Source organism: Agelaius phoeniceus, chromosome 10, assembly GCF_051311805.1.
Source record: "Agelaius phoeniceus isolate bAgePho1 chromosome 10, bAgePho1.hap1, whole genome shotgun sequence".
Lineage (NCBI taxonomy): Eukaryota > Metazoa > Chordata > Aves > Passeriformes > Icteridae > Agelaius > Agelaius phoeniceus.
Genome location: NC_135274.1, coordinates 9,669,594 through 9,695,516, shown reverse-complemented (window position 1 = coordinate 9,695,516; position 25,923 = coordinate 9,669,594). Strand labels below are relative to the sequence as shown.

The 25,923-nt window shown below is 42.2% G+C and overlaps 1 protein-coding gene across 3 annotated transcripts in view; it reads left to right on the top strand.

The window, feature by feature from the left end:
* Positions 1-25,923, top strand: part of EPHA4 (EPH receptor A4) — a 105,180-nt gene that overhangs the window by 53,459 nt on the left and 25,798 nt on the right. For all 3 annotated transcript variants that reach the window (XM_054639255.2, XM_077183844.1, XM_077183843.1), the window contains exons 5-7: positions 2,710-3,048; positions 23,150-23,274; positions 24,443-24,602. In XM_054639255.2, coding sequence (XP_054495230.1) covers positions 2,710-3,048; positions 23,150-23,274; positions 24,443-24,602 — 624 coding nt within the window. The remainder of the gene's footprint in view (positions 1-2,709; positions 3,049-23,149; positions 23,275-24,442; positions 24,603-25,923) is intronic.

The following is a 25,923-nucleotide window of genomic DNA, read 5'->3' as shown; positions in this document are numbered from 1 at the left end:
TTACCTTGTGCACCTGCCTGCCCTGAAGAGAGCCCAGGTGTGAGGCAGTTTGGGGAAGCCCAGGCTGGAGAGAGTTTGGTTCAGTCCCTGCTCAGCAGTTCCTGTGCTGACGCTTGAATTCACGATTTCAGGAGTGTCTTCCACCTCATTGCACTCAGAGTTTATTTTTGAAAAGGAAGCTTGTGTATTTGCAGGCTAAGCAGAGACCACTTTCTCGTACCCAGGGGAGCTGGCAAAGCCAGCTTTCGGGGGAAGGAGAGCTGCTTATGGGACAGGCATTGGGCTGGGACATGGGACAGTTCTGACCACTGCCCAGATGTGCAAAGCATGTCCTGTGTGCCCTTGTCTCACCACATCTCCCTCTGCCTCCATTTCCACATGGTGAATAGAGATTTAAACCAGTTTCTTTCCTTTTTCTTTCTCGTCTGGTTTTTGGATCAGGAAACATCTCTTACTGTGTTCAGTAACTGATCTTTTACTCAAAAGGGTTTTCTCCTTAGGAGTCCAAAATGCTGCCAGTGCATAAATAAAAGCCGTGAATGGCAGCCTGGTGGTGCAGCAGGCAAGAGGGCTCCCTGGCTCAGGGGCTGGACTCAGCTCTCTCTTCTTGCAGTAATTCTATCTGTCAACCCCGATTAACTCAGAGACTTTTTCAAAGATTTGGCAAGAAGGGAGGATTTCCCTCCTTTCAAAATAAATATATTAATTTTGTATTTTTGAAATCAACACAGACAAACAACCCCTGTTTAGCTACCCCTGCCACAGAGACCTTTTGTTTGGGTACCAAAGACCCATTGGAGCTCTATGTCATTTAAGACTCTTTTCTTAACCTAGCTACCTCTCGAAATAAAAGTCCTGTCTCCTGTTGAGCATGTGTTACATCAGGTGGATTCAAATACAGACCTGATGAGGTGATGCAGCCCTCAAAACCTTGTCCTATGCAGCCTGTTCAGGCCTCAGGCTTCCTTTGAGATGAACCCGATAAATTGAGGAGGGAGCCACAATTAATCTTCCCCATAGTCATCCCTTAACAGCTTAACCTTTTTGCTGTTACACTTGATGAGCCACTTTGTAATTTCAGTAGAATTTCACATTTTCAATGTATTTGGTTCCTGTCTTACCACAATGACTGTTTTTGTACCTTTGGCATATGAGAGATTATGACTTACTTATTTATACACTTAATGGAAACTGTTGGTGTTGGCTGATTCTTTTTTGCCAGGTTCATCATTTCATAATGTTTGATAAATTTGCGAGAACTTTCTCCTTTCCTTTCTCCTTTCCTTTCTCCTTTCCTTTCTCCTGCAAGGAGATCTAGTTGAACTTCTTTAGAATTGCAACCATCAGATGTATCTTGATGAAATCTAGGAAGTTTCATGAGCTTTCCTATGTCTTGAATTTGTGACTTTACAAAATTATTTCCAGTATTTTTCTGCTAATATATGTACGTAAAGCTCTGACTATCAGTAAGCAGAGCTATTTTTATCGTGTTCTGGTTTGGATTGATACATTTTGCAATCTTCATTCTCATTCTGTCTCATTTCAGTTTGATGCAGTGCTTACCTGCAGCCCTGTCCCAAAGCCCTGTGTGTGTCAGAGTCCCTGTGTGCTCTGCCCCAGAGCAGGCTGCCTGGCAATGGTCAGGGAAGCCTTTTGGGATGGATGAAATACCCGTCTCTTTCATGGCTTCACTCTGAATCATCCGCCGAAAATTTAAGGGTACAAAAAGTGTGTCTCAACTGTATTGAAATTAGATTAAGAGTTGCAGGATTAGCTCTTCTGCATTTTCAATTTGCCTGTGGGTTTGAGGCCCGTGGGGATTTAAGCACATCAATAGGATTTGTGCCCGTGCATTGGTCGGCACGGGGCAGGGCAGGGAGAGGTGCTGCAGGTGCAGGAGCGTTTCTGCCTCTGGGCTCTGCCCAGCCTGTCCAGGGAGGTCCTGCCCAGCCTGCCTTGGGCTCTGTGCTGGAACCTGCTGGGAGCTCTCTGGCAGCGTGTTTATGAAGTTTCCCATCCCTGTGGTGGAAAAGCTGACCTTGTGTCTCAAATCCAGCCTCATTGCCAAGCTTTCTGTCTGGTCTCTTGTTTCTAACCAGGTTTCTTTTATCAGCCCTTCCTTCAGATGCTTGCCATATTTTCCTCTTCAGTTCTTTCACTTTCTCCAGCACTCCCTGTTGTAAACTTTATTTTCCATCTTTCAAAGCCTTAGTTCTGTGTCTGGCTTCCTACTCAAATCTCCATCCTGCATGCTGAAGTGTCATGTTCAGGTCCCTGCTTGATGGGCTGCAGTGTTCACTGAATGTGATTTGACATCAACTTGTCTGGAAAATATTGCACTTATATTTTTCAGAAAAAGATACCTTGAGATATTTCTATAATAATTTCAATGAGAGTCTGCCTGTAGGTAATGGAGGACTTTGAAAATCTCAAGTGAAGCAGAAGTTTGTGCATTTGATGCTTTGTTTAGGAGATAATGGAAAAAAAAAGAGTGTAAGATATGTAAATTTAACATTTTTCAAAACAAGTGTAAACAGTGAAAAGGAAAAAGTCCCACTCCTGTTTAATTGCAATACTGAGCTCTCAGGCTCATTCAACATCAGAGTTGCACAGCATCTGGGATGTGCAACTCTGATGTTACTATGTAGGCTTTGTTTTTTTTTTTTTTTTCCTCTCAACTAAAAACACATGTACTTTTTTTCTTTTTAGGCCCTCCATCTGCTCCCCAGCACCTGATTTCCAATGTCAACGAGACCTCAGTGAACCTGGAGTGGAGCCCCCCGCAGAACAAGGGTGGCCGGGAGGACATCTCCTACAACGTGGTGTGCAAGCGCTGCGGGGCGGGCGAGCTGAGCCGCTGCCGCTCCTGTGGCAGTGGGGTGCACTTCAGCCCCCAGCAGAACGGCCTGAAAACCACCAAAGTCTCCATCACCGACCTCCTGGCACACACCAACTACACCTTTGAAGTCTGGGCAGTGAATGGAGTGTCCAAGCAAAACCCCAGCCAGGACCAGGCTGTGTCAGTCACTGTGACAACTAACCAAGCAGGTAGGAACATAAATAGCAATGCCCTTCCTGTCTCTGCTGCCTGTTTTTTAGGAAAGCTGTGATTTCCATTACATTTAGCATTAGCAAATGAATGCCAGGAGCCCTAAGATGTGTAACTGGGTCAAACCCTTATTTTCTGGTGATTTATATGGATACTTTAAATACTTCAGAGGCAGGGAGAGAGGAGGGTTTGGGTGCTGTGTCTGTGCTGCAGCACGCGGGCAGGACGCTGGGAGGCATTCTGCAGAAGCACTACAGCAAAGCTGCCCTGATCCCCCCTGGCCCACCAGCAGCTCTGCTGTCACCCCCTGTACGGGGACACAAGGATGTCCTTGGTGTCTGCAGAGGGAAAAATACGTGCCTGAGGAGCACAGGGTTGTGCTCCTGCCCCCCTTGAAAAAGGGCAGTGTAAGATTCAATGAGTGGAACGAGTGGGCGCCCGCTCGCCTGCCTGCTCGCTCTCCTCTCCTGGAAAGTCAATTAGATTCTGTCCCCTTGTTAAATAAATACCTCCTTAACCTGCTGCTGACAATGTTTCGATTGATCAGAGCTGGCATTGCTGTAGAAATCCTATATGAGCTTTCAACTTCATGCTGACTGATTTTTGCCTTTCATTCATCTGGGAGAGCAAAATACTATTTCTGTGTATACTAGATTATTTCAGATACCCTGGGCAGCTCTGCTTTTTTAGTACCCCATGCTTGACCTAGTAAGGGCAAAGGCTGCAGCAGCAGATTGCCGTTTCGTTTTGATGCTAATTTGTTTGATCTTTTTCTTTAATTCCATGAAAACATTTCTTAGTTTGCAGCCAGCTCGGGTTGAACGCACAGGGTTCCAGTTGAATTTTTAATTTAATGCACAAAATTATATACATTTGAATATGACACTCTTCTAAATGCAAATGAGATCTCCAGACTGTCAGACTGGCTACAAGACCGTCAAACCTGTTATCTGATGGCTCAGAGTGCTGATTGCCTTCAGGTCCCACAGATGTTGCAGGCATTCAGCACCTCGGAGCGTAGCTCACAGGGTATCATTTATTACCAGGCTTACGGTGTATGAGACAATATTAATATTGCATATTTTGATAGGATCAGACCATATAAATATTTTGAATTCTGTTTCCTAGTAGATGTGTGTGAAAAATAGGTAGGCATAGTCTAAATCTGCAGATTTTAGCTGTAGTCCAGGCCGTGTCAGTATTACCAGTGAGAGATACATTCAATTTTGCAGTGACAGTTACAAGCGAAATTGTCAAGTCCGTGCTGAAGTGCCTTTGAAAATCTGGTCCAGTGTTTTTTGTTCTTCATATACAGTTGACAGCATCCCTTTTAAATTATGATTCAAAAATTCAAACCACCACTTTGCCTAGTGAAAAGAAGACTAATAGAGAGCAGGGGCTATTAGGGAGTCTTGGGAGAAAGCCGTGGGAGAGTGCTGTCATACGCTCTACGAAAAGAGAAGGTTGAGAACAGCAGCAGGGACAGTGTTTTTGTGCTGTGAATGCCTAGCAAAGAGAGTATTTCTGACTGATTTTGGCATGTCTAAGGATTAGTGGATGCATATATGCATGAATAAGTGAGCGGGATCCATCTACCGTGTGAAAATTCTACCATCTTATGCTTTTATATGCAAACCAAAATCTGATTGAATATGCAAATAAGAATTGATTTTGTTTATTATCCATGAGTAGTATTCTTCCCATCAGGAAATTTGTATTTTTGCCAACTTTTCCAATTTTGAAACATGCCCAGTTTATCAAATGCGTCAGAGGGACAGAGAAAATTATACTGGTATAAATGAAAATTAACTCCAAGGTGCACTGTTCTCTGTTCTTCATACAACTTCGTGGTTTCTGCTGCATAGAAGATCTAAACAGAAATGTGTGGCCTAAACCTACAGATCCCAGCTGAGATAAATAGCCTTACATATGCAAATTGTCTCATTGATTTTGGTGAAACTGCTTGCTTGAGTAAAGGTTTGTAAAGTTAGACCCTTGGGTTTTACAAGTACTCATCTGTTTAATCATTGTAAATGTGTGTCTGGGGTGCATTAAAATCCTTGTGCCACTAATTTTCTTTCACTATATTTCATTATAAAGAAATCATGTCATGATGGTGCACTGCCACAGGCTTGGTTTTCATCTTGCACCTTCCTTACACTAATGTAAAACTGCCTTGGTTTCTTTAAGGCAATTCTAAATTCAGATTAGAGCCAAGCTCCTCCCTTAATAGCACTTCTTCCCTGTTTTACTAATAAAAATGAAGCCACCAACACTGAAAATTTGTAAATTACTTAATTGATTGTGTTCTCTATGCTTGTGCTTGATAGAAAAAAAAAAATGTTGTCAATATGGGGAGTTTTTAATAATTCTTTACATATGAGCAGTGCTTTTGGGTTGTCTTCTGGAGAATTTGCTAGAACTCTTTGCAAGAGGTGTATCTCCTGAGTTAAATTCAGTAAAGATGAGAAGTATACAAGAGTACAGGGAATTCTTCCTCACAACAACTTCACCTTTCAAATTTCCTTCAGTATAATCTGAACAAAGTAGGCAGGAATTTTCCAAGCAGTTTTTGAGCAGTGAGGATCAGGAATCTGGGTGTCTGTGTGTTTGCTTGCCATGGTGCCAGCCCCTGTGCAAGGCGTGCATTTGGAGACAGGCAGAAAGCAATGAGAAATCGCTTGTGGTATATTCAGCACAAAATTGATGGAATGCATTGCAGGGACATAAAAGGTGCAGTTGAAAAGCACAGGTGGGTTTTTGTTTGCTTTTGTCGTTTTACTCCTGAGATAATGAAATGAGGCAGTTTGCTTTCCACTCTTCATTTAGAAGCTCTCTTTTCAGTTTCCGATACTATAGAAAAGTGTTCAAATTAGAATAAGATTTGCCATTCACAGTAGGATCAAAAATAGTTTGAAAAAGTATTTTTCTGCTTCTTTGGAAAAGGTATTGGTTATTATAGATTGCTTATTTTTCCAAAAAAAAGCTAAATTTCAGGCTTTTTAGCAAGTAAAAAATTCAATCTCCTAATTAAATACTTCACTGTTGTGACTTTTTAAGAATTTTGAATTAATTCAGCTCATTGTTCTGCATGTTTAGTATTTTTTTTTTTTTTGAGTTGGGAACCATTACTCTTTTCCCCTGTGAGATTAAAAAAATAGAAAAAGCAAGGATGGAACACTGAGTGGCTGAAACTTGAAGCCAATGTCCTTAGCACAATGAGTACTGCAAGTGCTGATATTGGGGGTCTCACCACTGGCAGTGGTGGCTTTTGGCCTTTCAGTTTTCAATGAAATGAAATCAGCACTTTGCCCATCCTTAAAAATTCGTGAAATGATTTGTGGAAGAGATGCAGGCCAGCAATTCTCATGTGATGCTGCTAGGAGAAGCTAATTTCAGTGAGGAACTCTATCAGGCTGTTGACTGAGTAGCTCAGAAATCTCTGGGCTTCTTGGTTGGGTTTTTTGGTTTTTATTCTGCTGAGGTTAGTACTGCGAAGCTGCTCAAAATGAAAAGAAAAGCTCTCAATAAAGAGATCTTGTTCACAGCATGCAGGAAGCTTGTGTGGTTTCCTTTTGAAGATGCACTGAACAGTTTATATTTTTATTAAGGCTTAAGGAGCTGAGCTGTTTGTGTCTCCAGCCTGAGATGCAGGTTCCCTGCTCAGGCCCCCTGTGGGGGCAGTGCCACAGGGACAAGGTTTTTGCATGGATGCTGAAGGCATTCATAAGGCAGGGGAGTGGTGTGGGGGGCAGAGCCTGCACAGGCTTAAATGAGATTTAAAATCCAAACTTATTTTCCTGCTTGCTTGGCTCCCTTTGTTTTGTTTGCATTTTATGAGGGATGGGTGTCCTGCTTGCTCCTTTGCTTGTAGGAGTTGAAGCAGTTGATATTTCTGAATAAACAAACTGCCTGGTGATTTGTTACCTTGTTAGGTTACCTTGGGCTCTGTGTTTCCTTAAGTGGATCAGCAGAGCTGGATGGATGCAGCATGTGCCAATTAGGATGAAAATACAGTGTGTATAAATAAACTTACTTCTTCTCCCCTTGCATCACCCTGGATGTTTTCAAGCTGCCTGTGCTCAAGATCAAGAAATGATCTTTCTGGAGACTATCTTGGGCTCTGTGTCCTGGTTTTGCTGCTGCTGTTGTCAGTGCTGTGCCTCGCCCCTGTGTGTGTGCAGTGCCCCTCTCCTGGCCTGTGCAGCTGTGTGCTCAGTGTCCCAGGGCTGCCCCATCCCTGGCAGAGCAGGGGGCTGGCAGTGCTGCAGCCCTTGCCCCTCTCCTGTGGGCTCCCCAAATCCTGCACTGGCACTCGGAGCCCTGCAGTGCTTCCGTGCCCTTTCCAGGCAAGAGCTAAAATGGGTCACGGTGCCACCAGGATTTCAGCACCCCCGACAAGATCCATGGGAATTGGGTATTCTTCTGGGACAGGCTGCAGTTGTGGTGAGCCCAAAATACTGACTTTCCATGCAGGGAAGGGAAATGTCAGCTGTTACTCAGTTTTATTTAGCCTTTAGGTTTGTTTGTTGTTTATGTTCTTAATTCCTTTACTAAAAGGAAAAAAAAACCCAAACCCGAAAGATCCCAATCCTTTGAGGATGATGGTATTTTCAGTCAGAAATGGCAAGGGTAAGGAGGAAAGAATTGGGAGTTATGACTCATAAGTTCCACTGGACTTTTTGGTTGGGGAATATATATTCCCATTTTACATTTTGGTGGGTCTTCTTTGAAAGCCCACGTTTCCTTTCAAATGCTGATTAGCATTCCTCATGTGTTGTACAGAGCAGCACAGAAAATGCATATAAGGTCTTACATTATGCCAGTGTGGTTTAGCCTGTGCTGAGCTGCATTTGCAGTCAGTAAAAATTCATGGACATACATTGCCCTTGGTCAGTGTGCACTCCTCATGTCAAAAAAATAATAGTTGCTCAGGCAGATCAAAAGCAATGCATGCCAAGGCCAGGAAAGCTAAGGGATTTTAGTGTTTTCTTTTCAATGCACTATTTTCCTGGATATTTATAACTTACCCATAAAGAATTGCTCTATAGTGAAACATCAAAAGACATTGTTAAGTAGATTTCAGTCACAGAGATTTCTTTAGGTGACTGCATGAGCACCCTTAAACTACTACTGGAAAATAAAATTAACTGTTACTGTGAAGGTTGATCAATCCATCTGATTCTCTAAGCTCCCGTATGTTGAGTATAATCCTGGTTTCAATACAAGTAATAGTAAATAATTTCTGTTTGCTGAGAATGAACATAACATTTTTTGATTTTATGTGTGGTGATATTTATGTGCATATTAAAAATCTTATCGATAGGGAGGTGCTGAAGGAAGTTAATTTTGATTTTAAAAATTGCAAGGTCTGTAGTCATTCAGACTGCTAGTTTTATGCTCAGCTCTTGCAAGAAATGTTCCTTTTTTTAATGCAGTCCTGGTGAAGAGCTGTTTATTGTTGTGTTGAAACATAATTTTTGAAGGGCTGTATAACCCCAAGGAAGACTTCATCTCCAAATAGCCGGCAAAGGAGCTCTGTGAATGTGAAGACAGAATTCATCATGCACTCGTGTCACAGTTTCACAGACCCTATGAAATAGTGTAAGCTGGCAAAATCAGTCATTTTCTGTGCTGGCATCCCCCTTCCCTGGTGCCTGCTGAAGCTGTGGGGATGCTCGTGCACATCAGCTCAGCAGCCCAGCCCCTGCCGAGTTCCTGGATGTGGGGATGGGGCTGTGCTGTGGGGTTTTGTGGAAGGAAGGCTTAAGGTGCTGGGCCAGGCTGTTCCTCAGGAGTCTCTGGACCTTTGGAGGGTGTTGAGGTGACATCCAGCTCAATGGCCCACCTGGGAGAGGTGCAGGAGGGTGAGTGAGTTCATGGCACTGCCCAGCAGAGGAGCAAGTGGCGCTCCAGATGCTGGCCACAGCTGGTCTGCCTGTAGCCTTCACAGGCATCCAAGAGTCAATTTAGTTCTTTATTTTTATTCTAAGTACTTGCTACCAGCACAGTCCCACCCTTTCCAGTTACTTGTTCCCTGCAGCCAAAGGATACAAATAGCCTGTTCCAGTAGTCCTTTTTCAGGCACACAAACCCGTGAGGAAACTCATGCACGTATCTGGGTGTGTATAAACAGTCACAGCACCCCGGCCACCCACTTCCCAACAAACCTGATTTAAAATAATCTCTTGGCAAACATCTGGATGTGTGCCAGCTGTCCAGAGCATGGGAAGTGTGTGTGATACTACCAGCTGCATTCTTTTTTCTGTACAACGTCAGGGTAATGGGAAAAGGGAGCTGCAAAGGGGTGTTCTTACTTTGCTTTAAGGTGTTTGTACTAAGGATGATAGACCAGCAAATTATTCCCCAAATGGAGCTGTGTCAAGCCTGAATTCAGTAGGAAAGAAAATCAAAATAAGCATGGACTTGGAAAAGGGGTGATCCATGAGCATGATACTCTTGAGTGATTTCTTACAGCATCTTGCAGAATTCCAGGGTAATTATATGCATTTTTCTCATTTCCAGTCAGTGGGGTTTCTAAGGCTTCATGTTTTTCTGCTAGACATGAGCAGTGATCCCTCCTGCACATTGTTCAAGCAGGAGGGCTGGGACAAGCTGCCTGCTGTTGTTGGGTTTTATCTGCCCTGATCAGTGAGGTGACCTGCCAGCACGTGCAGGGCAGCCTTTTCTTCACCTGCCTTTTCTTCCCCTGCTTTGGCTTTCAAAGGGACTGGTGTTTTGGCTTTGGACATCTGAAGATTTACATTGGATGAGTTACTGTGAAGATTTCTGCTGCAAACCCAGTGGTGTATTTTGGGAAACCACAGATCTTTCAAATATTAATGCAGTGGGAGATCTAGAAAGAAAAGTGATCCTAGTGCTAGAAATTTGGGAATTGGGTGGAACTGAACAGTGGAGGGGATACTTTTGAATGGGCAAATTTCAGCAATGAGCATGAGATTTCTCAGGGACTTAAAGATGCCATGTGTTGACTGCTTCAGGTTTCTTCTGCTGCACGTTTAATTACGTGTGTAAGTTTAAGTGTCTGAGTAAGGAGCTTCTCCAAGCTGGCAGATGCAAGTGGGAGTTTCTTCTTAACAACTTCATGTTCTTGCAGAGGCTTTAACTGATGGTCTGTAATAAATGTGTAGTTATAGGCATACGTGCTCCCGTCTTAAAAACAAAACTGGGAAAACTATTGTTGAGAAGGATTAAATTATTATTTTAAGGTAACTGCAGCATTCCACAAAGAAATAATAATTAAAATAACAACTGCCTGCTTTCTGGCAAAGCTGTCTGCACCACCCATTTCCATGAATTTGTATTCAAGGTGGGGGATACAAGTCCTGGTCGGAAGGAAAAAAAAGTGCTTTCTAAAGATCCTTAGTAAATAACCAGCTTCAGGGTTCAGTGAACAGCTTAGACAAGCTGCATGTCAGATAGAGCCAAGATGTAATTGCAGCATTTAAATAAAAGTTTAGTCACATTTTTTAAAAGATCTTGTGGTTTGCTATGGAAAATGGAAGTTAGTTACACACCCTCCTAGGGAAAGAGATGCTTAATTTCATCATTGGGTAGTGTTGATCATATTTAAATCATAGAAATTTACTTCAAAGAGGAATAAAATTCTAGTCTCAGTGATGTTGGTACAGATGAATAGTTACCAAACTGACAGAGATGGAGACGTGGTCCTGCAGCTTTTATTTGCCCTGGACTATTTAACTGTGTGCTCACTTTCCCTGGCAGCAAACTGACATTTCCCATTCATGGAGCTTGACGATCAGTGTGAGCGCTTCCCTTAAATAACTGGCACAGAAATATTTTCATGTGGAAGCAGAATTTGCCCAAGAATATTTGTGGCTACTAAACGTTTAGATGGGCTTCCAGATTCTCTAGTTGTTTTTGCAGCTGACTAAATAAATTGGAAAGCAGCCAGAGAGACAGCAGAGTCCAGTCGGTAGTTCAGCAACAATAAAAGGCTTCGGAGAACTTTATCAAAGCTTCCATTAACCCCCTGCTGATGTCCTCAAACAGGATTTTTTTGAGAGAGTAGAAACACAAAAACTAGGCTGCACAACTGCCCCTGTGTGTCCATTCACAGTTTTTAAATCCACACAGTTACTAATTAAAATGCCATGCAGAGTAGCACAAATAAACATCGCTAGTCCCCGAAGCCCAAAAGTTTCTGCATTGGCTCATAGTTTGGAGGGCAGGATGCTGAACTGACCCCAAAGGGTGGGTGAAGCAGCCCATTCTGGTTCAGATATTCTGTCTTTGTGAAATGTGTGTCAAGTCCATCCATATGTATGAAATCCCACTCCCAGAATGCCGTCCCAAGGCAGCCCGTTATATTTTATTTATGTGTTGCATAGCACTGTGCTAAACCGTGAGGGCTAAATAGAGCTGTGGCATGCCTGCTGGCTCCCTATAATCATGTTTGCCAGCTTCTGGTGGACATCAAAATGCTGAGCACACGAGTGAATACTGCTTCTTTCATTGAGAAATGTCACTTCAGATTTAGCCCCACGTGTGAACTGGTGTGCAGGCAGCGCTTTATTATCGTGGCAGGGCTCCAGTGGGCTTCCCCTCCCAAACAAAGTGGGAGCCTCTCTCTGCATCCACTTGAAGGATTTCATGGCATCTCCTTAGATTAAGGTAATCTGTCTTCATTACTAAATTCAAGAACTAGAGTCCCAGAACTTGGAGTGCACTCTGAGAATGGATTCAGGGTCTCTGAAAATTGTGGTTTGGAAACTGGTGATAACAAAATTGACCACGGTTTTGTATTTACTTTTTTAAATGCAGTCAAAAGAGGTGTAGGAAGCTCAAGCGTTTGTATTTCATTCCTGTGGTTATTTGTATTTCAAACCATCCCTTATGGAAAAATCCTACTGTTAATTTGAAAGGAAATGATAGCTTTTGTCTCAGCCTTCTGAACTGTTCCTGCAGAGTTTATTAGGACTTTTATCCCTGCTATCGAATTCTATCACCTAGTCTTAAAAAGACAATTGACTGATGCTGATTTTTTTATTAAATTCTTCTACTGCTCCATAAAATATCTTTGGTTTTGTCTGTATTAAAATCTATTGAAAGTATCCATGGATTATTACAGTCAGAAAAACCCTTAAACTGTAATGTGCTTTGGATATAAATGTCTTCCAATTCCACAGATTACCAAAGGCTAAAAGGAAAGCACTGAAATTTTTAATGATCTCTTTATTATTTTTAATTTTCTATGTTGCTGTTAAGTGGTCTTATTGCGAGATAATAGAACAAGACAGTTTTGACTGAGCAAAATAGGAAAGTAAAGTGGGCTGGAAGAGGTGTCTGGTATATGAATTGAGTTTTGTGTGCTGTCCCATTTATTTTAGCAAACAAATCAAGGCATGATCTGGAGACAACCCGCTACAAGGGCTCCCTGGGAAGATTGTGCTTGTCTTGGTAACAGACTGCGTTCTTTAAATCTGTCCTCTGAATCAGCCCCAATTTATCTTCCCAGCATAAAAGGGAATGCAGATGGAGTAGCCACAGCCTCCCTTATAGTTTATCAGGATATTGTGCATGCACATAAATAAGGCAGAAAGTGACTGGAATGTGTAAGTGGCTGGGTGTGAAATCCCATGTTTTTCAAGTTCCCTGGGCACTCAGGGATGGAGCAGCCAAGGGAAGTCCTGGAGGAGCTGCAGGGGTTTGTGGGCTCTCCAGACAGGGGGTGCAGGCTCAGTGGTGCCTTTGCAAGAGGTCAGGCAGTGTCATCCTGTCTGCTGGAATATGGGACTGGAAATGAAGGTCCAAACTCAGGATACAGACCAGTCTGTTTGACTGCTGCACAAGTTATTGTTTCCATGGGCTTTTATTTGCCCAGACTGTAGCTCAGTACTCTTCCAGGACATAAATCTGGCTGGTCTTTGTACAGGTCAACATCCTCATAACCACACAAGGTTAATTTTTTTTTCAAATTTTTATTTATTTATTTTTAGGATTGAAATTTTTCAGACTTTGTAATTGCACTTGCATTGCACAGGAAACCAATTATTCTTTGGAGTGTTTTACACTGAGGCAACCACCTTTAATATTTAATTGCTGATTCCACTTGGGGTTTTTCCAATTGACACAATTTTAAAACAAATAATGCACTGGTTTTCAGTATCCAGAGTAAAACCAAAATAATGAAACCCCTTTATAAGTTTAATTATGTGCCACCTATGATGTAATTGGCTACTGACATCATGAACTAAGATTTTAATTTTAAGGTTTATGTGTTTCAGGAAGCTTAGGACTCTTCCCCAGTTTGTACCTCATCACTTTTTTTTGTTTTTAATGAATAGCAAACATAGGTAATTTTGCTTTTTGTAGCAACACTGTGTGCAGAGGTTTTTCTCTCTCATTGGGTCTATTAATGATTTTTAATTTCCTGAACAAATCTGCCCGTCGTGGGTGAAGAAAAGGGGGTTTAATTCAGTTGTAGTAAAAGGACCTGGTGGGAGAGCTCCAAGTGTGAGTTAAGTGTGCTGTAGTCTGATTCTCTGTGGTACTTTCCAACAGCACAGAGTATCTTTGTTCCCTGGAGAAGAGACACTTTGATGGGGGAGCATGGCAGAGGGTTTTGCAGCATCCTGCAAGAATGAGGATCTCAAGGGCTGTCAGAGCAGTGTTCTTCACAAAGTGCTACTAACCTGAGCCCAGGAAACCCAAACCTTGATTCAATCACAAGCATTTCTCAACAGCACAGAGATGGTATCATGTCAAATCCACCTAACCTTTGTACAGAAGGTACTCCACTGGACTTCCAACTGAGCACTCTGAATATCAACTATAATTAAAATGTATAGCTTGTTCAGCTGAAATGTAAATACATAAATGCAAACCTTCTGCACCAGCCTTTTCTGTGTGATGGAGCTGAAACTAAATATGGCTGAAGTTCCTTACCTTTGGTGGCTTTGAAACAATTTATGCACTCAAGTGTTGAAGTGAGAATTGTGATTTTTATTGTTGAGTGAATCCTTGGTTTGGGTTCTGTTGGGTGCTGCAGGCTCAGGAGGGCATGGCTCAGGCCCAGCCTGCAGTGGCTGTTGGAGCTGTGGATCACAGTGGGAGTAAAATGTTTATAATTTTATTACTTTCTTCCCCCAAGAATCTTGCCATTTCTGACTTTAGATGATTGATCTGAGAAACCCAAATGGCAAAGTCTAAGTCTCTGCTATTACTGCAGCACTTCAGAAACCAGGATGAGGCAATGTGGCCAAATCTATTTATTAAAACAGCGAATGCTGCTTTAGCAGAATGAGTCATGCCATTTATTTATTTATTTATTTTGTTTAGAAGATACTTCAGTATTTCCAAGGCATCTAAGTGGCAAATAGGGCAGAGGCTTCTGCTTGTCTGGATTTTAAAAAGGCTTTTAAGCAGCACTTTTTACAAAATCTAATATTCTTAATGCTGAAGGTAAGTGACAAAGGATGTTACTTAGCACATGTATATACATCATCTAGACATCCATGTTTCAAGTAAATAAGAAGTAACTGTGTGAGAACCAGGGAGAGCAGTATTAGGAGATGCCTTGGGTGCCAAATCACACATTTGCCCCATAATGAATTAACCTTTATGCCATAACTGTTGGGGTAACCACATGCTCAGGTGACTTGGTGGTAAGTATAAGAAACGACCAGGGAGCAGAAATGAGGCTTTCTGTTAATAGATACAGACATGGGGCATCAGGTGAGAGCTGTCCTATGCCCTGTGAGACAAAGGGCTGCCCCTTTGGGCTATTGCAACAGCAGGGTCACTATTTTTTGTTGTTTTATGGATTATTGAAACACTGTTGTAAGAGGTTTGAAAGCTGTGCACAACAAGTGGTTTGCAGGGCACAGATACAGTGCAGTTTGCACAGACACAGTCAGTTATTTCATTGGTTCTGTGCAATTTAGGAACAGCTCTTCCCCTCTTGCGTGTTGACTCATGATGTGTGTGCAAACGTGCCTTAACTGTGGGCAGGAGGATGGCACAATGAAGGAGGAGCAGTGGATGGTTGTTTGATTGAGGAAGGGCTTAGAGAATGAGATGGGGTCTCATTTCAGGGTAGCTGGTGTTTCTTTAAGGGTAGCTTTGATTTCCTGGTGGAAGGGGCTGAGGGGGAGTGTAGTTTGTTTACAAAAGGCAGCTCAGCAGATCCTCCTCCTGTGCAAGGGTGAAAGACAGGCTATTTCTGGGCAGGAATTAACTCTGGTGGCTACTTCTGGCTTCCTGGGAGGAACAGCAGGGCATGTGGGTGAGGCAGAGCTGCCCTGAGGGAAAGATGCTAAGTGGAGCATTTTGCTTCAGACTACTTATTTTGAACTGTTGGGGAATGCTCCATTTCCAACTTTATCATCTGCTTTAATAGCTAGGGGCTATGGTCTCTAATTCCTCCTTTCAGCTCCTCCCGAGCCACTGTCCTCAGGGGTGCTGTACATTGTGTCACACCATCAGGGGTTTCTGCTGGTCTGTGCTTGCTTGGACCAGCAGCTGAGAAGTGAGAGGATTATTCCAGCACATCCTTCCCACAAGTGTCCCGCCCAAATTCAGGTCCTGGGGTCCCACCTCTAAGTATGACAGCTCTGGACCACAGCAGTCTCTCTTTGTCTGGACTCCCTGGCCCATTTTTTCTGCTTCTCTCAAGCCAATATAATGCAGTGGAGCATCAGTGTTGGCTTCTTTAGGCTACAAAATTTATTGCTGTTTATACTGGGTCAGATTCCAAGCTCAACCAGAGGGAAGAGTAAGTGCAGCGTGACTTGCTTTGTGACCAGCGGCTCCAAACCTGCTCAGGTCAGACAGCTGCTGACTAATTATCCATCTTAACAAATTACTTATAGCTCTAGAGTTTCTAGAGCAGCTCACAGCTCAAAGTATGTTCACCCTTCCATGTTAATCATTCTAGCATTTAGAAATGTTTTGGTGCTGGGATTTTTAAGTGGTTGTGATGTTCAGATAGATTTTTATAGATTGCTTCCAACTGAAAGGCTTGTTTTCCTGTTTGTTTTAAACTGGCATTGGTACATACAGGAAATACACAGTATTCTGCCATGTTTCTCTTGGCAACTATTAAGTTATCCTTGTCAGAACATGCCAACAAGATTTCTTAGCAAGCTAGCAGAAAGAAAACAAGCAGTTTTCAGATGAAACAGACCCCATGCTTGAGTTGTAGTACAAATCTCTTGCTAAATGCTATGTAGATTCTATAATCCTTTGGTTTAAGGCAATCTTTGAGATTGTAGGTTGCAGATTCAGATCTTTGGAGTAATTCCAGACCTGCATTGCATAAGCTGACATCATTATTTCGCCTTCAAAATTGGAGGAGCCAGTACCTGAGCATAATGTATTGCTGTCAAGAGCTGGCCCTCTTTGATCCCCAGAATGAGCCATCTCCTGGGCTTGCAAAAATCTTCTTCATCCTCCCTTCATTTCTGATGTAAACCACAGGGAATTCTGATCACATCTCAATTCCTATAATAGTTTTCATCTAAATTAGAGGGGTTCTGGTATGTTGAAGTAGTCTGTGCTAAAAGTGACACAGAACTGGATGTGCAGCCCAGAAAATCCACAGGCTCTTTGTGGATGCTCAGCAGCCAGTGCTAGTCGCCAAGAAATGAATCTGGACTTAGGTAGTAAAAGTACAGCCTCTAATAATCCTCAACTACTACTATTTGTTGCTGCTGAGAGCCTGGGTTTTCCTTCAAGCTTTTGATTTGATGCAAGTCAGAGCCAGCTTTTGTGGTTTGGCAAGTTTTGCAGCACAGGTTCTTTTGGGAGAGGCAAGAAATGAAAACTGTAAAACAGAGGAAATGTTTAAAACATAATAATACTGTGTTAACAGTCTTTAAAATCTCATTTTCTAGCCCCTTTCTTTATGAACACGTCATTACAAACAACTGATGTGAGCTGGTCCCTAGGTTTGAGAGCCTGTCACTTGTTTTCCTCGGAGGTCTGTGACTGGGTTGCAGAGCCTGGAAAGCAAGGGAAAGATCCCTTGTGCCTGTTATTTTGGGATGAAGGTGTCCTGTGAGAATATCCTGTGGCCAAGCTGGTGCTTTCCCTCAGCTGTGTAATTTCTAGCAAGAAGGAGGGAAAGTTCAGATCAGCAGCATTAGGGCTGGTTAAAGGGATTGGGAGAAGGAGGCCAAGCTCAGCTGTCACACTGCTTCTCCCTTCACTGGCTGGGGTTTTGGTGTGTTGGTGGATAACCTGGGGCACTTTACTCCACGGGAGGAGATTTAAAGTCTTTGCTTTAAACACTAAAAGCGTGAACATGCTGCCCTGGATCTTGGCTGTCTCACTCCCCAGGCTGGAGGTGTTCCTCGCCAGTCGTCATTCCTGGGGGAAGGAGAGGCAGACGGTGGGAAGACAGAGGACTCGGGAATGTCTTGGGAAGCTTCCAGTGGCTTGGTTGAGCAATCAGGCCTCTAGATCCTTGTCCAAGTCCTAACCTGGCCCAATCATCACTAGCACAAGTGTTTGCTCCACTTTTACAGAGGGAATAATGAAAAAAGCCCCAAATATGCATGTGGTTAGTTTTTAAAGCACAGAGGCAGCCCACAGACTCTGGCAGGTCCCTGGGAGAAGGCGTAGCTGTCATGCTGACAGTGAGGAATGGGAATGCCAGACTCCAGCTTGGCTCCTCAGACGTGCACAGACATCTAATCTGGGAGTGCACATCACCTCACACATGTGCAGGAGCCTTTGCTGTGCTTATCTTGATGAGCATACATGCCTTGTACATATGCTTTGCATATGTTTGGAACTGTGGTCATGCTAAAATGTTTTCTGGTCCCAGTGAGGCCACATCTGGAGTGCTGTGTCCAGTTCTGGGATCCTCAGTACAAAAACGAAGAAGAGTGACTGGAGAGAGTGCACAAAGATGATGAGGGGTCTGGAGCATCTCTCTTATGAGGAGAGACTGTGGGGTCTGGGCCTGGTTAGTCTGGAGGAGACTGAGGAGATCTCATTAATGCATACCAATATCTCAAAGGGGTGCCAAGAGCATGGTGCCAGGCTCTTTTCAGTGGTGCCCAGTGATGGGACAAGGAGCAAAGGCCATAAACTAAAACATAAGCAGTTCCTCAGCATGAGGAAGAGCAGCACTGGAACAGCCACCCAGGGAGGTCATGGAGTCTCCCCTTCTGGAGACATTCCAAACCCATTTGGATTAATTTCTGTGTAACCTGCCCAGGTGACCCTGCCTTGGCAGGGGATTGGACTGGATGATCTCCAGAGGTCCCTTCCAACCCTAACAATGCTGTGATTCTGTGAAAGAGAACTGCCTTCTTTTTAATTTAATCTGATAAATATGTTTTAGTTTTATGTAAAACTGTGTAAATAATTTTATGTTACTAAAGAGGCTTGGACATTTCTCTCTTCCCTCGATTTGAAGTCAGTGTGACAGCTAGTCAACTAAAATGCCCTCCTGCATGAATAAAAGAATCAGAATCTGGTCCAGAGCATGGGCCTTTAGAAATTATTAAAAATGTATTTGATTCTTTGTTCTGTATATAGTTTTCCTGCTGTGAGATTATTTACTAATATAATTTACAAAATCTCATGTAAACGCCCACAGTGTTACAAGGTAAATAGTCAAAGAGAAAACCTGAAATGGGCCAGGTTCCCTTAAATATGTTGTGTCCTAATCAAGAGAAGATTTTTTTAATGAAAGACCTTTTATTTTCTTGCTTTGATTTCTAAGAGGACTTTTCTTCAGTGTTAGATTCTCAGAAATATTTTCTCTTTTTTTTTCTCTTTTTTTTTTTTTTTTTAAGTAATTAATAATGGAGCAGGCTTTTAGTATCTACCCTGGAAGGTAAAAACCCTTAATCACAGTAACATCATTAGTGCTTTCAAGCATTTAATTTTGCTGCTTGACAAAGTGCATAGCCATTGATAAGAACAAATAAGTGTTGTGTGCAATTGAGGGAATAAAGAAAAGCATGAAAACCCCTAAGCTTCAAGTAATTAAATTTAAATATGTTATTTGAATTTAGCTGAGATAATGTACAAACTGTGGGTATATTTTTCAGTCAGTGAAAGACCCCTTGAGTAAACATGATCCATTTAAATTCAAATCATGGGGAGTGGAAAGTAAACCCCGCTGTGGGTAAGAAGGCATCTTCAATAAAACACTGGGCATTGTGTATCTTTGATATCTGAGTACTCATGTGCTGTAGTTTCATAAAGGGCTGTTTTCACTCATGGATGCCTACATGCCAGAGACTTTATTGCATCTATTTATTTCCTGTTTTTTTCCTCTTTCCATTCCCCCACCCCTCCTAATTTGAACCAGTAATGAAAAACTGACACTCTGCCTCTGCCATCCTTTAAAGTGCCTCAAAAGTGCAACAATTCAGCACTGGCTAGCCTTGGGACATGGCTTTATGGCATTTGGGTGAAGTTTTTGTAGTACATCTGTGCTCTTTCTCTCTCTGTAGGCCGCAAGCTCAGAACTGAGGTAATAAAACTACTAGTAGGTGTTTAATGGCAGGTTATTGAGGAAGTAGATGAAAGAAAATTGCAACATTCACATCAGTAGGGAGTGGGGTTTTTAAGGGAGAGGAACTGCTGAGCTTTGAACTCAGGAAAGTTACACTTGGTGCTTTTGTTCAAGGAGAGACCCCTTTTTAGACACCAAAATACCTCATTTTGTGAAATGGGCTGTTCTGGTAGAATTGGTGCTTGGTATGTGCAGTCTGTGCACGTGTGGCAGAAAGCTGGCTGTTGTAAGCAGTGATGATTGAGAAACAAGTCACTGCTTACTGTTCCTTTCCAAACATAAAGGAGCAGGGTGGAGGAAAGTGCAAAAGGTGAAGGAAGAAGTGATCTCCCACTCCTTTCCATAAGTTTCATGGGATCTTACTGTGAACACCTTAATTGTGAACATTATTACTTTTGGTCAAGCTGTCCTCAACGTGTTTTATGTAGGAATGTATGCATCTAATGAACAGTTAGCCCACGCACATAGGAGAGAGTATTCTGTCTTTTATTCTGCTTATGATCAAAGCATCATTTTACAACCTGTTACACGTTTATCTTCACATCATCCCTAAGAGGCAATTTAAAGGCAAAAGGCAGAAGAAAGAATGTAAATATTTTGCACAAGCTTACTCAGAAGGCTGTGTCTGCTGCCTGGAGTGCCATGTTGAGCTGGCAGTGCTGACATCCTCTTTATCCTGCACAATATTGACCAGACTCTTATGTCCTTTGGTAATACATGTGCAAGGAGAAACTGGTGTTCTTCCAGGAGTCCAGTCTTTCAGGTCAGATGGTGGATCCTGAAAAGCAAGGGTTAAAAATAAACCTGATTTGTAGGGCTATTTGCAGAAATAAAAGGGAATTGGTAAATGAGGATTATATGCAGTGGGATAACTGTAGTATCCTCTGGGTACTGGGTCCAGCTCCTCAAGGTCCTCAGAGTTTCAGCTCACCATCCTATTGCACAGACCACTGTAGGTCTGTGCTGCAGGGATGTCACTCCTGAACAGCTTCTTGCAGTTCTCTAGTTGGACTTTGGCATCCTTAGGATTTCTGTATAGCTATGGAGAGGCAGGGTGTGCAGTCAAAACAAAGGAACAAATGGCTCATCTGCAGAATCCAGGACAAAAGAAGATACTAAAAGTTAAGGAGGATGAATTTGCATATAAAGGGCAGGAAGGGAAAAATATGGCCATTCTTAAAAGTGTAAGGAGTAATGAAGGAATTGATGTACAGGTCCTTTTTGTGTTCTGGAAGCCAGGAGCATGTTGCTTATTGCAGTATGGTGCCATGCCTAAGATCAGCTGTCCATTTTTTGTGAGAAGTGAGAAAGCACTTGTTAAGCTATATAAAGCTGAGAGTCTTTCACTAGAAGACTTAGTTAATATAAATTCTTCTGCTGCAAATAGCCATTTTACAGAGAAGAAATGTGTTTTCATACAGCACTTACCTGCCCAATATTGAAGGACTCACTAAATTCCAATATAGATGCTGGCTGAAATGAAATGGCAAACCAAGGAGGTTAAAGAGAGGATAAAGGAAAGAAAGGGAACTTTCTCTCTACAGTTCTTGAGGTCAGAGCAGCATAAGTGATGGATTCTCAGTAAAAAGAATTGCTTGTCTGCCCTGCATGAGGCAGCGATTAACTAAGCAGATTTCTCTCCGCTTGGTTTATCGGTAATGGCGTGTGCGTGTGTGTTTTAGGGTAACAAATCTGATTTCTAATTTATTAGCTGAGCAGTATTCTTATTGCAGAGGGGAATTAAAAAAAGGTTTGATTCTCTCTTGAGGAAGTGTGAGGTTATTAAGCAGGTTTGCAGTCGTGCCACAGATATAATTTGATGGAGCACACCTGGATCCTCCCTGTTGGCTGTGTGTTTATAGTCTCCTCTGTCATTCAGTATTTGCCTTTGCCTGTGAGAGACAGACAAGGAAAAAAGAGATAAAGGTTTTGGAGGCATTTCTAACAGAGATGCCAAACTGTCAAATAGTAAATCGGGAAGCAGCTCCCTGATGGTTTCACATCAAGAGGAGACACCCTTTTGTGACTGCAGCATCTACCGGTTATTTTCACTTCCATCAGAACTGTCTGATATGGTCAAGTAGGTTTGAGGCTTTCAACATTCAATTTTCCTTTCATTTATAGTGACTGTTTTATTTATTTGCCTTTCTTGGTAGTTTTCAAGGATATCTCTTTCAAGGATACTTTTAACTTTATAACATTTTCATGGATCATCATTCCAAAGTTAAAGGTAGAAAAAGAAACAAAAAGAAAGGGAAGTGGGGGGGGGAAAAAGAGCAGCTACAGCATCAGGGGACAAAAGAAGAAATATATTCAATTTAGGAAGACCTCTAATCTCTGGTTATACAGGACAGCTTTGTTAGATAAGATTAAAAATTTCATGAATGTCCCTTTTTATCCCTGGAGACTCCACCATTTATACCAGCTATTGTCAGCATCAAAAGAGCTTGATAACAGCTGGCTAGAGATGTGACCACACAGCAACACAACAGCAAGAAAGGGGCAGCCGGGTTCATAAATCTTCAGAAAGCCCATTCCCCAGCTCAGCCATGAATCTGCTGCTATCACAGGCAAAGGGAGAAGGCATTGTCCTCCAGCCAGTCAGAAACCTGAACTTCAGCATTAGCAGGGGCTCTTTAAGCAGTGCACGGTGCACAAAGAGATGTTTTCCATTATCTTCTTCATTGCAGCCTTTATTACTGACACAGATACAGTTTAAAGGGTCTCGGAGTTTAGCTTGTTGCTAGGTAGAGTTTTTCCAAAAATGCTGCAGCCCTTACCCGTGGTGGTGCAATCCTGCTCTTTCTGTTCATGGCATCACTGCAGCACCACGTGGGACAGGGTCAGGAGATGCCATTTTGGCACACACTGGAGCAGTCTCTGGTACCTGTTGGCTGGGAAGGAGCTACCAAAGCCAGAATCTGGCCCTTGGCCATTTTCCAGGGACTGCTCACAGATTTGGGTGTAAGCAGGGCAAGTTATTAGGCACAAATTGGCTCAGATTGTTGAAATACAAGTTTCCTGGTTTTAATGGGAGGGCCCAAATTCATATGTATTCAGCTTTACTCTGGCCTTACTGAATTCAGTGGCAATATTTTCTCAGCTTTAGATAAAACAAGATTGGAACTTCAGGTACTTCATAGTTCCTTTAAAGTAAATAGCTAATGGAATAACATCAGTTAATTTTAGGAGATGGAAGAAGAGAGCGACTGTGGACCAAAATGACACAGGACAAAAATAAGAGATCCTTTAAGTACCATGATCTCTTTTGAAGGTTTTTACCTGGGTCTCATGAACACTGCAGTGCTTAGACAACTGTGTTGTTACTTCAAAACCCACCTATCTAGTACTGTCCAGCATCCAAACCCAATCCTTCTTAGAGAAGATTAAATGTCATTTTGGTAGAGAAAACAGGAAAAATCTTTAATGTTTCTAATTTCCCCTCACCCCCCAGGAAAAACACAATTTCTGAAAGTGCTCATGTTGTGAAAGTTACAACTAAAAATACATGTTCCTCATCAAAACTAAATGATTGCTTATAATGTTTCTTTGTTTTTTGTTGGTTTTTTTTCTCCTGGCAGCTCCGTCCCCGATTGCATTGATCCAGGCTAAGGAGATAACAAGGCACAGTGTTGCCTTGGCTTGGCTGGAACCTGACAGGCCAAATGGAGTCATCCTGGAGTATGAGGTCAAATACTATGAAAAGGTACTGCTCAAAAATGGACAAGCCAGGAGTTTCCTTTGGGCTTGGGCACAACTTTTTTACTCCATTCTACTGTGGTTTATTTCCAGATAGGATTCCATCATTTGAAACGAAATAGATTCAGTTTAATAAAATCCAATTAAGGATTTCATGCACTTGAATGGTTGCTTGAAAGAGTAAGACTCATAGGCTGTTCCTGCTGTACAGTATGAATTTATTTTGTTATTTCTTACCTGCCTAGAAACTGAGCTTTTATAGCAATCACATTTATAATGAGAGTCAATAGTGTTGGGCAGAAGTGAGACATTAGCTTTACTTCATAGACAGAAGTATAATAATGAACTATATAACAGAGTCATAATAATAAGGTCTGTTTGCCGACAGCTTCTGCTTAGAGTGATAGCGTGGACTGGCTGGCTTTTAATAGAGAATAAGGAGAGAAAATTAGATTCTTCATACTTTCCAAGTTAGAGGGAGATGTTATTCCTTCAAATAACTTCTCAAGTAGGGAATTATGAAAAGAGCCATTTTCTTTGAAGGGTCTCTGCAAAAATGAACAATTACCTGCTCTTGCTTGTGCGTGCTGTCTCTCACATGCACATGAATACTTCTAATTTTTTTATTAAAAAAAAATCACTTACTTGCTTTCCACATACATTAAAAGGCATCTGCTTTGCAGGGAAGCTAGATTATTATATTTCCTGATAGATTTTTCCAGCCAGAAATAGAATGATTTTTAATAATGGACTTTCTGGAAGATATTTTCTAAGTCTTTTCTTTTTTAAAATATTTTTATCATTTTTTTAAATGGCTTCTGGCTGGTTGGAAGAAAAGGAAAGTGCCAGCATGTGTGAGTAAAACGTGCTTGTTCATCAAGAGGATCCTATTTGAATGCTTGGCTGTTTTCCAAGGGTTTTCATTGTGTGACTTCTTAAATAATCAGTGATATATGAGCATCATACTTACTGCCTCATCCTCCTTTTTTGGCTTGCTCAGAGCCCCGTGCAGCACACGGTGCTAGGGGGATTGAGCAAGGCCAGCAGCAGGAGCCCTCAGGGTGTATTTTGAGAATTCCATTGCTGTTACTCATCTTTGATCAGACAGTTTTGGCAAGGCAGCAGGGTTCCAGGTTCACAGCTTCACTCCATCACCCCGTGCTCTGCCTTGGCAGGACCAGAACGAGCGCAGCTATCGCATCGTGAAAACGGCCTCCAGGAACACGGACATCAAAGGGCTCAACCCCCTGACCTCCTACGTGTTCCACGTGAGGGCCAGGACAGCAGCAGGCTATGGGGACTTCAGTGGGCCCTTCGAGTTCACCACCAACACAGGTAAAGGCATCCCCACCCTGTCCCTCTGCTGCTCCTCCTGCAGGGAGTGCTGATATAATGGGCTGTGTGCGGGGAGTTTCATGCTGGATGCTTGTGTGATAGATGAGTAATGCCATGATTGACTCTCACAATTAATAGACAAATATCATGTATATAGGTTAAGAAAAGTTTTATAGATTTATAGTTGTGTTGTACCCCCTGGCATGGTTATCAAGGGACAATGGGCGGGCTGGCTTGTCACTATGGAACACCTGACCTCCAATCAGGATTTGAGGAAGACATCTCCACCACTGGACAGCAAAGAAGGGGTTGATGGACAGAACTTTGGGAGGGGTTAAAAGGTTAAAAAGGGAAAACCTTTATTGTGAGGGGGCTGAGCACATGGCGGGAAAAATCTTTTGCTCCTGGCGCTGTAACCTTTCTTCTTTATTCAGTTTTCTGTTGTATTTTTGAGAAGGTTTAATAAACCTTCCTAAACTATGAAAAGTGAGTAGCTGTTTCTCACACTTGGGCTGTGGTGTGTGTGCTCTGAGAAGATGTTCCTGCATGGCCACATGGCTGTTGGTGAAAGCATGATGCTGGCCCAAGATATCTATTTGGATGTGCTGTACTATTGTATTTATTATTTTATGATACTATATTATATTAAAGAATACTAAACTAAACTACACTAAAGAATACAGAAAGGATACTTCCAGAAGGCTAAAAAGATAATAATGGAAAACTCCTGGCTCTCTCCAGAGTCCCAACACAGCTTGGCCCTGATTGGCCAATGAGTGAAAACAACTCACACCAGAATCCAATGAAACAATCACCTGTGGGTGAACAATCTCCAAACACATTCCACATGTGAGCAGAACACAGGAGAAGCAAATGAGATAATAGTTTTCCTTTTTCTCTGAGGCTTCTCAGCATCCTAGGAGAAAAATCCTGGGCAAAGGGATTTTTCCAGAGAATGTGAATTCCACATTGTATTGTAGATTCTAGCAGTGACAGTGCTTCACTGTGGTATAGGGAAATAGGCATTCCATAAGCACTTGGAAGCCATTGATGCTTCAGAGATTTTGTTTTCTGAAAAGCAGACATTTGCACATTTCTGGAATATCTTATTTCAAGGAGAATAGAACCCTGTTACTCTCCTTTACAAGCTATTGACACAGATCAGTCAGGTGTCCTACATCAGCTTCCATACTTGCACTTTTCTTTAGACAGTTATATAAAGACAAGAATGTTCAAACTATGTTGTCAGTAAGGCTTTTCACTTTGTTCAAGGAAACATGCAGATTTAGCCCCCAAAATGTTTGCTTTTCAGTGGCAGAAA